Source organism: Nomascus leucogenys, chromosome 9, assembly GCF_006542625.1.
Source record: "Nomascus leucogenys isolate Asia chromosome 9, Asia_NLE_v1, whole genome shotgun sequence".
NCBI lineage: Eukaryota > Metazoa > Chordata > Mammalia > Primates > Hylobatidae > Nomascus > Nomascus leucogenys.
In genome coordinates this window covers 4,373,923-4,386,550 of record NC_044389.1, presented here as the reverse complement: position 1 = coordinate 4,386,550, position 12,628 = coordinate 4,373,923, and the positions used below count along the sequence as shown (strand labels likewise).

The following is a 12,628-nucleotide window of genomic DNA, read 5'->3' as shown; positions in this document are numbered from 1 at the left end:
TAGTGGTAGTTGGAAGAAACTGACGTTTAAGTTTGATGAAGAAATTCTAAATAGACACCTAGAAAGGCTAAATGAATTCAAGTCCCCAAGGCAGGACAAATTGCATCCACTGATCCTAAAAGAATCTGAAAACTAGATCACTGAACAACTCTCAATGGTCTTTGAGGAGTTATAGAGAACTAGGAGTGCCAGAGGATTGAAGTGCTAAAGGCAGGGGGAGGTTAATTCTCGAAAATCCATAGCAAGTAGCTTAATATCTCCAAAGCAAGTAATAATACTTCACATCGATATATTTTCATTTAATTTTGCTCAGATACGGAAACAGAGAGTATCCAGACTGCAGCTAGACAGTTGTCAAGGTCCCTTACGGTATCCTTTGGAAAAGCCAGAGGAATATGTGTGCTAGTTATCAGCACACTATGGTAGCTAATTTATTATTGAAGGAGTATACTAAACAGGTGCTTATAAACAACTTAAATCAGTTTTCAAACTTTTTGACTACAATTTGCAGTAAGAAATACATATTACATCATTACCTAGTAAACACACATATGTATTTTTATGTACATGTGCATGTAATTAAAGCAGATCTTATAAAACGGTACTTACCCTTACAAAATAGATTTTGAAATTTCTCATTATGTGTGTTTCTATTCATTTCATTAAAAAAAAAACCCGTTGGTTGCAACCCACTAAATCAATTTCATGACTCCCTATTGGGTTGGGACCCACAGTTTGAAAAATGTGAATTGATTCAAGCAGAGTGATACTGGTGACTGCTGAGCTGTTTTCATCCTGTTCAATCAAACATTTGAATGGAGGTATAGAAGGAATGTTCCCAAATTTGCACATAGGCTAATAAGACAATAAATTATTTGCATGATATAATCAGGATTAAGAATTCCTAGCAGATGAAATTTAAATGGATAATTAAATAGAAAATTTGTATTAATTTTTTTTGTTTTGTTTTGAGACAGAGTCTTGCTCTCTTGCCCAGGCTGGAGTGCAGTGGCGTGATCTCTGCTCACTGCAACCTCTGCTTCCCGGGTTCAACTGATCCTCCTGCCTCAGCCTCCTGAGTAGCTGGAATTACAGGTGGCCACCACGACACCCAGCTAGTTTTTGTATTTTTAGTAGAGATGGGGTTTCACCGTGTTGTCCAGGCTGATCTTGAACGCCTGACCTCAAGTGATCCACCTGCCTTGGCCTCCCAAAGTGTTGGGATTACAAGCATGGACCACCATGTCTGGCCTTAAAATAAAATTTAAATTTAAATTGATACGTTCAATTTTGTACTTATATCTCAAAATCTACATGTAAAGCTACAAATTGTAGATATGCTGCTGCTAACAAAAACAGTAATAACAAAAGAAAACGCCTTAGTTTTTCAGGTCGATAATTATTTCATGCAGAAGCTATTGTGGTTAATAAAGTAAAACTCTTTATTAATCCTAATTAATCCTTGATGATCTAATCTGTCCATCAAGATGGAACTTTACGAAGACTACCCATGTAAGGGTGGACTGGAGAAGAGTGAGTATGGAAAAGAGGAGACCAGGTATGAAGTGACTAGGATCTGAATCAGGGTGGCTGCAGTGAGGATGAAAAAAATGGGATGAATGCTAGACCTATTACCAGGAAGAATGGGCAGATCTGTAACTAATTTAATGGTGATAATAATTTCAATATGAGAGGAGAATGGAACCAAAATTATTTGAGAACCTACTACGTGCCAAATGTGAATCATTACTACATTACATGAATCATTAGTGTCATGTTAAGAAAAAAATCCAAAATCAAAACAAACCAAACAGATCTAATTTGATTTGGGGCAACATTAACTGGAGCTATATTGCTAAAGGTTAAGGGTGAGGTAAGAATTTCCCTCTGTTTTATACAGGTCTAAACCCACATCGAATTTGGAGTATTCTGTTCAGACAAACTTTAGAGGAAAGCAAGAAATGTGTTCTTTAAAGAACAGGTGAAGGAAGTGGGAATATTTAGTGTGGAGAACTGCTGTTTCCATCCATTCATTTTTTAACATATTTATTCAATGTAAATTATGTCAGGCAAGGTAGGTGCAAAAAAAAAAAAAAACAAAAATAATGACACAAAATAACTGTGGGTATTTTCCGACAGCCAATGAAGGGAAACATTATTGATTGTCACTTGCTACTACATTAAGTACCTTAAATGTATTAGCTCCTTTAATCCTATAAAGTAGTATTATCATTCTTACTTTGGGTTGAGTAAACTGAAGCTTCAAAGCTAAAGTCATTTTCCCAACATCACACATATAAGTGGGTGGTGGAACTAGAATCTAAATCCAGCTTCCATTGAATCTGGGGCATGTCTTCTCAACCTCTCTGCAATATTGCTTCCTGAATCTGAGTTTCAACTCAGATTCACAGGTTTCTTATCTTTGAATGGTTGTCCTTAGGAAGTACGGGTATGCAAAAATGCATATAAAATTAATATTCACTACATAAAATATATTTTTAATCTGGAGACTTAAAAATATACATATTAGGTATCTTCTATTATTACGTAGCTTTTATTTCAAAATATTGTTAACGTAAATGTAAAGTTATTTGTACATTTTCCAGGAAAAGGTTTTGTAGGCCAAAAAGAAATAGACCTGCTGACTTTTCTAAACTTTATGCTTTTGGGATGGTATGGAAGACATATAACTGTGCAATTATGCAGACTTATATGTGGTTATAATTGGTATTACATGTGTTTATAGGTCATGCAACACACATCCCTGTATACTAAGGATACAAAGACACATTGACTATATGCTAGCTGCTCAGTTGAAATTATTTTATGGAATTCTTACTTCCCTATGGAACACATATTATCATCCCTACTTAAGGAATGAGGAGACTGAAACTCAAATAGCTTGAGTAGACTGCAAAGGTAGTAAGTTGTGAGTATGACTCAAAGAATCATGCACTTTCCACAGTATCATAGTGCCTGTGAGGCGCTGATCACCTACTGGGGAAAGCTTTTTAATTGGTAAGCTCTTTTAAATATCTCTGAAATTGAATTAAGTAGGCAAAAGAAGTGGAGTTTTCCTACTTAGAAATGGTGATATTATCTTTACCCACTCACTATCTTCACTAAAGAAAAATGAGCAGAAAAATACAACCAAGTACATATATATACTGCTTAAGAAAAAACACAAGAAAAATTAAAATGGAAATGTTAAAAATGATGTTAAGCTATTCATTCAGAAAGGAAACAGAAAGTTCAGGTTGTCACTGTCTCTCAAAGTACTCATGCAAGAAGTCTAAAAATAGCAAAAAGTAGAACCTGCTGCCATATAGATATATGCACAGTGGGTAAAAAAACTTAGTGTGACAGCCTTTCAGTCTAGATTTATGTATTTTAAAAAGATATCATTTTAAATTTGCAAATGAAACAGTACTCTTAAAAGCAGATGATACTCACTTGGGACAGACAAAATGTAGTAGAAGGATATAAATGTTACAGTATTTTTCAATTATATAGTATATCTCAAGTCATACTATTATGACTTGTATGTTTTGTAAATTTCCCATACAGTTTCAAGCATTCTAGCATTTTATAATTCAATTGCCATTTAATTTAAATGGACATGCTAGTTACCACTGCTTTCAGAAGTGTTTGCTTAACTACTTTAATAATTCAATCACTTTGGTGCAAGTTTAAACAAATAAACAGACATGCAACCAGGAATTCTTCCTAAGTACTGGTTTTGAGGAACTTTTTTATAACCTGTGGTACTTAGAATTTTACCGTGTTCCCATATCCTGGGAGTTAACTTGACTGGCAGGTCCAATTAAATATGAATAATAACAAAACTGATTATGGTGGATTTGTATATTGACCTTTTTCATTTGAGATGACAATTAAAACGATTTGAATATACCTCGAGATACCTAATATTTCTGGTGACTTGCAATAATCTTTATTGAAAAGGGAAGACCTCATGAAATATTAAAGAAAATTATATCCTTCCTTTCAAGGAACAGTCATGCCTATTTAGTTTTAATTCAATACTAGCAGCAAGATTACTGTGTACATTTTAATTTTTAAAAACTAAAGGTTTATTTTTTGTCTCTTGTATCTGTGCAAGCATGGATATGTAGTTTTCTCACAGATCAAGGCTGGCAGTGAGAATCACCCATGTTTTTAGATAATTTTGAAAGTCCTCTGAATTGTACGTGCCTATGAAAAAAGGAAACATCAATAATTGGCATCATACCTGAGGATCGTCAGGATTTTGAAAGTGTCGGATTTGTCGTTCCCACCAAACTACCCCACATTGTCACACACTGCAGTCTTTTTAGTCTGGGAGGCGAGTTCAAGAGCTGTTTGTTGTTCCGAGCTTGATCCAGAGAGGATCACTGTTTGACAAGTTCTATTTTAAGTCGTGCCCGAGTGTGCAGGTGTCAGCCTCTTTCATGGCTGTAGAAAAAGCACCATTACACTCCATCTGTATTCTTCCCCCGACAATGCAGGATCGCCCCCCCCACCCCGCCCCCACCCCGTGCGTTTGTTTCTGCTTTGCCAGCCACTTTTTCTTTGGGAAATTCTAGGGAGGGCAGGCGGACAGGACTGCGAGGAAGGGCGAAGAGGGGCAGAAAGAGGTCGTCTGCCACTCCCCTACCTTACAAGGCACGTGGCACTGGCAGTAGCAGCAGCTGGATGCAACAACGGAGATGAGGAACCTCCTCCCAGCAAGAGGATATTGAGAGAAGGAGGAGGTGGCAGCGAAGGCAAGACATGCACACAGTGTCCTTCCCCACAGGGAGAATCCGCCCTCAAGGGAAAAACCACAAGGAAGCCACTACCCGCCCCGCCTCTGCCAGCTTGCCCCAGTGTCTGGCAGCAGTCCCCATGCACCTGCTCACCTGTCTATCCGTTCGGGGTGGTTGGGGGAGGGACGAGGGGTGTCGGGGTGGGTGGGTGGAAAGAGAAGGAGGGCAGGGCAAAAGAGGGGGTGCACCGAGGGCTCCGCCCCCCCGGAGGCTGTGCGCAGGCGCAGTGGCTGCTACCGCAGGCAGGGGGCGGCAACATGGCGGAGTGAGCGGCGGCGTCGGGGCTTCACAACAACAGTGGCGCCCGTAGCAGCGGTGGCAGCAGCGTCAATAGCATCGGCCACAGCCTGAGCTTTAGCACCGGCCAGAGTCGTGGCCAGCTGCTCGCGTCCTAGGGCTTCTTGGAGCGGCTGCAGCATCTCCGCGGGGGGCGGGCCGGGCCGGACGGACCGGGAGAGGGATAGAGCAGAGGCAGCGGCGGCGGCAGCGGCAGCGGCACACCTGCTGGGCGGGCACGGCCGCTTGCCCGGCAGCGGTTAGCGGTACCGCCACCGCCGAGAATAAGCCTGCGGATCCCCCGCCGCCTCCGCGGGGGAGAGCGCCGGAGCGGGCCGGGCTGAGGCGCAGGCGGGGAGCGGGCCCGGCGCCGCGGCGCTGGTGGATGCTGGGGCTCCGAGGCGACGGCCGGGGGGCGGGGGCCGAGGCAGGTATAACGGTACCGGCAGCGGCAGCGCCGCTGCTCTTCCCTTCTCCTCAGGAGGGGGGCCAATGGCGAGCGAGAAGCCGGGCCCGGGCCCGGGGCTCGAGCCTCAGCCCGTGGGGCTCATTGCCGTCGGGGCCGCTGGCGGAGGCGGCGGGGGCAGCGGTGGTGGCGGCACCGGGGGCAGCGGGATGGGGGAGCTAAGGGGGGCGTCCGGCTCCGGCTCGGTGATGCTCCCCGCGGGGATGATTAACCCTTCGGTGCCGATCCGCAACATCCGGATGAAATTCGCAGTGTTGATTGGACTCATACAGGTCGGAGAGGTCAGCAACAGGGACATCGTGGAGACGGTGCTCAACCTGGTAAGGAAAAGGCGTGCTCTCAGCCTGCTTCCCCAGTCCCCACATACACCGTCCCCAGCGCCTTTCGCTCCCACCCTCCACCCCCAGGGTCACACGCGCCGCGCGTCCCTGGGAGCACAGAGCGTTCAGCCGGTATTGCCCAGCGGGTGACCTGCCTGCGCGCTGCTAGAGCCACGCCACGCCACCTCCCTCCTCTCCTCTTTCTGGTCCTCTCCTGCCACCTGAGCGCAGTGCCCAACTTAACACCGCTTCTTACCACTTTTTAGGACCACGAGTAAACCAGTACCCGCGGTGAAGGTTTTGGGTCGACTTTAGAGTTTAGTTAGGAGGTGAGGAGGCCTCCTGTTCTCTGGGGTTCTTTTTCTCACACTCTTAATTGTCCGTGGTGTCGCTCTCCGAGGATGACAGCCTTGCCCCTGGAGCCTAAATTCCCCCGTGCTGCTGAAATGTGAGAAGCGCATTAGCTTCCAACTTGAGCAGCTGGGGTGTGATGTTTTCGAAGGAGACAGAAAATGATGCAGTTTTGCATCTGTCTTTAAATATTCCAAGGCCATGATGGAGAGTGTTGTGTCTGTATCCATCCCCCTCCATCTCTGAAGCAGCCGTCACTTCTTTGTAATATTGCCCTGAATGTACTGATCTCTTAGTCATTTTTTGTGCACACAAGGTGTGTGAGGACACCAAATCATACAGGTTGATTTCTATGGTTACTTTCAGTAGCGTGGCATGTGGGTAAAGACTAAAAAGGAAAGATTTTAAACGCAGCCCTAGGTTTTGGTTCCTTTCATGATAAGAAAGAGTTACCGCAGAAGTGTGTATGACTTAATGTTTTGCGCTATCTACAGAGAGGCTCAGAAGCGTTTAAGATGTCAGGGAAAGAAATGGAAAGAAATAAGGAGAGGAGAATCATACATTGAGGATAATTAACAGTAGTTCATATTTAGTGTTTTGTAAATGGAGGTTTTTTTTGTTTTTGTTTTTTTTTAAAGCAGCGAAGCTTTTTAAACAGTTTTCTCTGCAATAGATCTAGTCTTTGACATACTGTAAGGCAAGACATAAATCGAGAGCAATCAGTTGAGTATTGTATTTGGTGTGGAGTCACAGGAATATAACAATATGCTTACAGGGGTACTTTGTAACACCCATGCAGTCATTTTTCAGCTCAGCAATTATTTTTACTTTATTGGAAAACTGAGAGAAAGCTGCAGCTGCATCAGTGGTGTCCTGAGACATGCATTAGATAATGTCTACGGTTTATGAACCTCGTAAATGCACAGAAAAGTTGAAGCTGTTTTTTTTCCTTTTGCTAGTGTGTCAGGTCAAAGGAGATTATCTGTCTTTATTATATTCATTGCTGTTTAAAACAAAACACCTCTTTTTACTTTTGTGTACCTTTCAAATAAATCATCATGAAAAGTCAGTGTAAGTTTGAGGGAATGTCACTAAGTTGATATAACCAAGTTCTTTCAGAACACTACTAGAAATATGGTTTTCTTGAGTTTTAATTTTAACTAGCTGCAAATAAGAGGTCAGTACTTGCCATTTCTTTTTAAAAGAAGATAAATGAAATCTCAAACTGTTAGTATGTTAGCAGGTAACTGTATTTCTGTAATTTAAAGGAACACATTTTTAGTTGCAGTTTTGATCTAACCAATATCATTTTTACGTTAGATTATGTTAGGCTATTTTAGTAAGTATTCCTATGCTTACTTAATACATTTTAACCTGGTAAGAGGCAGTAGAGCTTTCACAACCTGGAAACTGATTTGAATGTATAACCAGTTTGGACTCTGCAGCAGTAGCAATGTATGCTGAATCAGTTCTTAACAGATGGGGTTTTTTAGATATACGGTAGACTAAGAAAGGAAGTGAAATGTTTCTCTTGAGATAAAAAAGAAATTTAACTCTTCAGAGCAATGAAAATCTGACATGAAGTTTCAATATGCAGACATTATTTTAGAGAACTTTACCATTAAGCTTAGAGTCACTAGAAATAAAGTAATACTGAGATAGTATATCCCCAAATCCACTTAAGACTTTGTAACTGCAATGATATTTGGAATTTAAAGAGTTAGGTTTAAAATTTCTTTGTATATTTAAAGAATGCAATAGATTTTTAAATAGAAACTTTTGGAGAAAAGAATAAATGACAAAAGCAGCTGTTTATTACTAAGTTGTTAATTATATTAATTGTGGAATATAAATTAGTCATTTGAAGTATAATTTTCTTGAACTGTAGATTTAGGGCTTTATTGGCCAATACACTCATGAAAATGTCATATGAAAATTTAAGTGGATTCTCAAAAATATGTGGAAGTCATGGGCATTTAAAAAACTATCAAACTTAATTCTATTTATTTAATAAGTAAACCAATAAAATTCATATAGGACACCCAGTGACTCATTAGAGTTTGGAAACCTTTAATATTAAATCTAAAATGATTTTTTAGAATTTTCAGTTTTAATTTAACACATTAAATAAAAATGTAAGGTGAAATGTTGAAATACCTATTACTGTGCCCTGAATGACAGAAAAGAAAGGGGAACTAATGAAACTTCAAAAAAAAGAGGAGTTTCTGCCTTAAACAATACCCTTGTCTCAGTCACCTTTGTTAGTATATTTTTCTTTCTTTTTCCTGTTTATTTTTTCTTCCTATGTAAGGATACTCGTAAATACTTGGTTTTTAGGTGCTATTTCTCACATGCCTTGGCCAAAGAATTAAAAGCTGGGCAGAGTGAAGTTTAAGCATGCACTGAAGTGTAGGACTTCTTCAACAGAGCGGTGGCTGTAATTTTTCTGCTTTGTTTCCCAAAGGTCTAGAGACCTATTTTTACTACTAGGTGGATTGTGGGAGTTTGGTGAAGAATCACCAATGTGATATGATATAAAATGAGTGATTTTCATTAGAGATGTATGTATTTTGTATAATGATGTTATAGTTGACTTAAAACATTGAAATATGGAATGGATAATGTTAGGAAGATAGGTAAATTAGTTTGTGAATGAAGTTACAGTCAGAGTGCATTGTCAAGGATTTTGCATTGTAGCTCTACTAATGAAAGAAACTGATCGTTAACAAAGTTTGGCTTCTGGAAGAATTATTTAAAGTGGCAATATAAGAGAATTTAACTACACAGAAGAGATTTTGTTGATTGTTTTCAGTTGTAAAGCTGGCGTACTACCTAATCTATTACTTCTTTTGTAAACACACTTAACATATGTTTATATAAGCTTTATCCATATTCGAAGTAAAAGCTATGTAAATATCATGTGTTATCATTGCTTATAATATGGAAGTTGCTTTTATGAACATAAATTTCTAGAAAAATATGTTTATAATAGAGGATTAATATTTACTTAGTGAAAGAATTCATAATTTTTTTGGAATGGCTTATGTATATAGTATAATTCTATGATTATAATTATGGAATTTAATTATAGACTTGAAGATTTTTTATGAATAACTGAATTCATGAAATTTTTTTCATGAAATTTTTTCATGGATTTGTAGATTTTTTTCATGAGTTACTGTGAGTTATATCAGTGTGTCCAGTTGTAGAAAATGATATTTCCTCTGATTTTTTTTTTACATTCTAAGTGGCATGCTCTTGGCTGAACTGGAAGTCTAACAAGATGCTTTGAGGTGATTTGTGGTTTACTAAATTTCTTTCATCTTGGCTTATGGATCATGGTATTTTTGTTAAAAGGGTAACTTTAAGGTTTTTTTTTTTTGTACTTGAATATGGCAGTAACTCTTCTTCCTTAGAGTTTTTTTAAATTTGCAGCTTGATAGTCATAATTTTCATTTTAAAGATATTTAGAATTTTACAAACAAGGTGTCTTCTGCATTTGAATTATATTTATTTAAAAAATATACAGTTGCATCTTAGAATCATGGAGGTCCTTAATACTAATAAAACCACATATATATTAAAATAATTTCCTGCATTTTAATTTATGTTGATATGTAAGCCTTTTCATATTAATTTGAGTTGTATTTTATTCTCATGATTGGGTATGGAAAATAAAATTCAGGATTCATATGTAAATGCTCGAGGTTTCACTATCTTAAGGAGTTTTGAGATTTTCCATAGAAATATTAATTTAGTCACATAATGACACTAAGGCAGCAAATATTCTATGGTCAGTCTACAATCAAGTTATATTAATTTTAAATAAATGTTTTGTATATTGCTAGCTGCTTTTTGGCAAATACTATGCTGTTAATTAAAAATATCTCAAGGTTCTTTATTCTTTTGCTATACTTTTCCCAAACAGTGTGAAATAATTTATTGGGTCTAACAGACCCAGCCCCCGTTTTGTGTCACTGGTATAGCTGTATTATAAAATTCAGTCATCTGCTTTTTTTTTTTTTACTATATACTGAACATATTGTTATGCATTAGTTCCAGGTTTTCCACTTCTTGTCTTTATACAATGTTAGCATATCTCTTTGGCATCACATGTCACCCTGTAGCATTACAGTTATTTATGTGTGTTTCCCTTCCTAGGCTGTGAACTCCATGAGGGCAGGAATTGATTTTATGCGTATTTATTTTTTGTATTTCTAGGCCTTGGATAAGTTAAGTACATTTGTAGTGTGCAGGACACTATCATTAGGCAGTAATGATTATGGTCAATTTCTGAAGTTATGTTCAACATTACGGTCCAGACTTAGGATCCTGAAATAAACTCATATATAAACTCAACTCATATAAACTTCATGTATTTCTTTTTCCTCAAACTAGAAATATGTGTTCAATGTGTATGATATTACCTGACTGTGTAGGCATTACTGCATATGTAGATGTTATTTTGAACTGGCGTCTGTTAATAAGTTCGAATCTGGTAAAAACTTTTCAGTAAACTTTTATGTATAATCAAATATAATCACATAACAAAGTCATGTTGTTAACAAAAAAAATACATAATGCATTGAAGAGAAATTATAGAAAATATTGTTAGCATTTGTCATATTGCCAAGAATAGTGGACATCTCTTGTTTTTGTGTGTCTGGCATACATTTCACCTCTTTGTAGTGGTACCTTAGTTTTCCTTTGATGACTCACTCATTCCCCATTTTTAGTTCAGCTGGTTTAGGTGGGTCTACCCCACTGCCTGCCTTGAGGGTCAGACATCTAACCTAGGTGTGGCAGGAATTGTGATTGGTTCAATGACAAACATTTAACCCAAGGGTAGCGAGCCAGAGTAGGTTCCAGGAATTGTGCTGGAAGGCTTTCTGATGGGGATTCTGAATGTGTAAATTCTTAAGAGTTGTAGGTCCCTGTCTTAGAATTTGACCAGGTGTGAAGCAAACAACCTCACGTTGTTGGAGAACCTAGAGTTCTTTATGTCTGTGGTGATTATCTTCTAACCATTAAATTATCTCCTTTAAAATTTACTATTGTTATTTATTTCAAATCAGTGTAAGTTGGGTTTTTTGTCACTTGTAAACAGAAGGAATCCCCAGTAACATAGACATTAGTATCTGGAAATGACACATTGTAGGAAACAGACCTTAGATTTTGAAATGGAGTGGAAGGCAGTGAGAACTTTGTGGTCCTCTAGCAGTTCCTTTTTACAGAGCAGCTGTTTAAATTGTCAGCTGTGTTATCTTTGTCAATGGAACTACTGAGTTGGAATTTTAGGGATGTTGGAATGTTTTGGTCACTTTTTGGCGTCTTTGATACAATGTCTTTTAAGAGAGCAGTTAACTTTGGTCCAAGTTAGCATGCTTGAAAGCAAAGCAGAAAGAAAATGTAGCCTTTCCAAGGCAGAGAGGCTCTTTCTGCCTGTAGCTGCCATCCAAGATAGCAGAGAATTAGAATATTAAAGCTTTGTAGGTCATAAAGGCCTAAGTTTTTATCCCGTGCTAAAGTTGGCACGAGGAAAGCCAAGAGTTTAAATTAGAACCAAATAAAGTTCTGTCTGATAAGCTTCTCCCAAGCCTCTCATGCAGTATATGCCAGCCTTCTGACCAAAGTAACAGTAATCCAGTTGTGAAGAGCTTTAAAATAGGATGCAACCAGGGAGCAAGTGATAGAATAGCTGTGCCTCCTCACCCAGTTTATTGTTTCACATTGCTTCAAGGAAGATCATTAAGCTGAGGGTTAAGGGGATAAGAGTACTGGGAAGGCCTATTGCTATGAGACTGAAACTTAAAAGCTGTCAAGATCCTGACAGGATCTCTTGTTTTGGTTGCGAATTCAACTCCTTTGACTAAGTAAATTGACGAAAAACTTAACAAAGTTTTAGGGAAGCCATACTTCGAGATAAACCTCAAGCCTGGTAAACAAAGGCCTGTATTCTTTTACTTCTAAGGCAGTTCTAAGCTCCAGCAGTATAGCTGCTAGAAGGAAAATCTGCATTATGGAGGATAATAAGTGAGATCTTCTGAGATAGTGGTAGTGAAAGCATTCATATTGGGTGACCCAAGGAATTCCATTAGCAAGGACAGGGAATTCTTGTTACTCTGACCAATGATATATGGTTTATGCTTTGAAATTAGTTATCATGGTGTTTCTTTAACCTTCTGCAGTCTTCTAAGTGCAGTTATTGTTACTTAATATTCTTTTACCATTGTATATTAATTAGAAGGTATAGTTAAATTTATTACATAGCTATGTAATTGGTCAGGTTTGAGGTACCACCAAGAATATTGTCATAACACAAAAATTTCAGACTTGAGGTTAGATGCAGTAATTTGACTTTGTCTTTTTTCACCCTCTGGTAAGGTGGTAAGTACACTTTCTATTGTGTC

At 38.6% G+C, this 12,628-nt stretch overlaps 1 protein-coding gene across 2 annotated transcripts in view; it reads left to right on the top strand.

The window, feature by feature from the left end:
* The first annotated feature begins 5,047 nt into the window (after positions 1-5,047).
* The window catches only part of NBEA (neurobeachin), a 723,704-nt gene continuing 716,123 nt past the window's right edge, over positions 5,048-12,628 (top strand). For both annotated transcript variants that reach the window (XM_030818536.1, XM_030818535.1), the window contains exon 1: positions 5,048-5,867. In XM_030818536.1, coding sequence (XP_030674396.1) covers positions 5,574-5,867 — 294 coding nt within the window. In that variant the 5' untranslated portion in view covers positions 5,048-5,573. The remainder of the gene's footprint in view (positions 5,868-12,628) is intronic.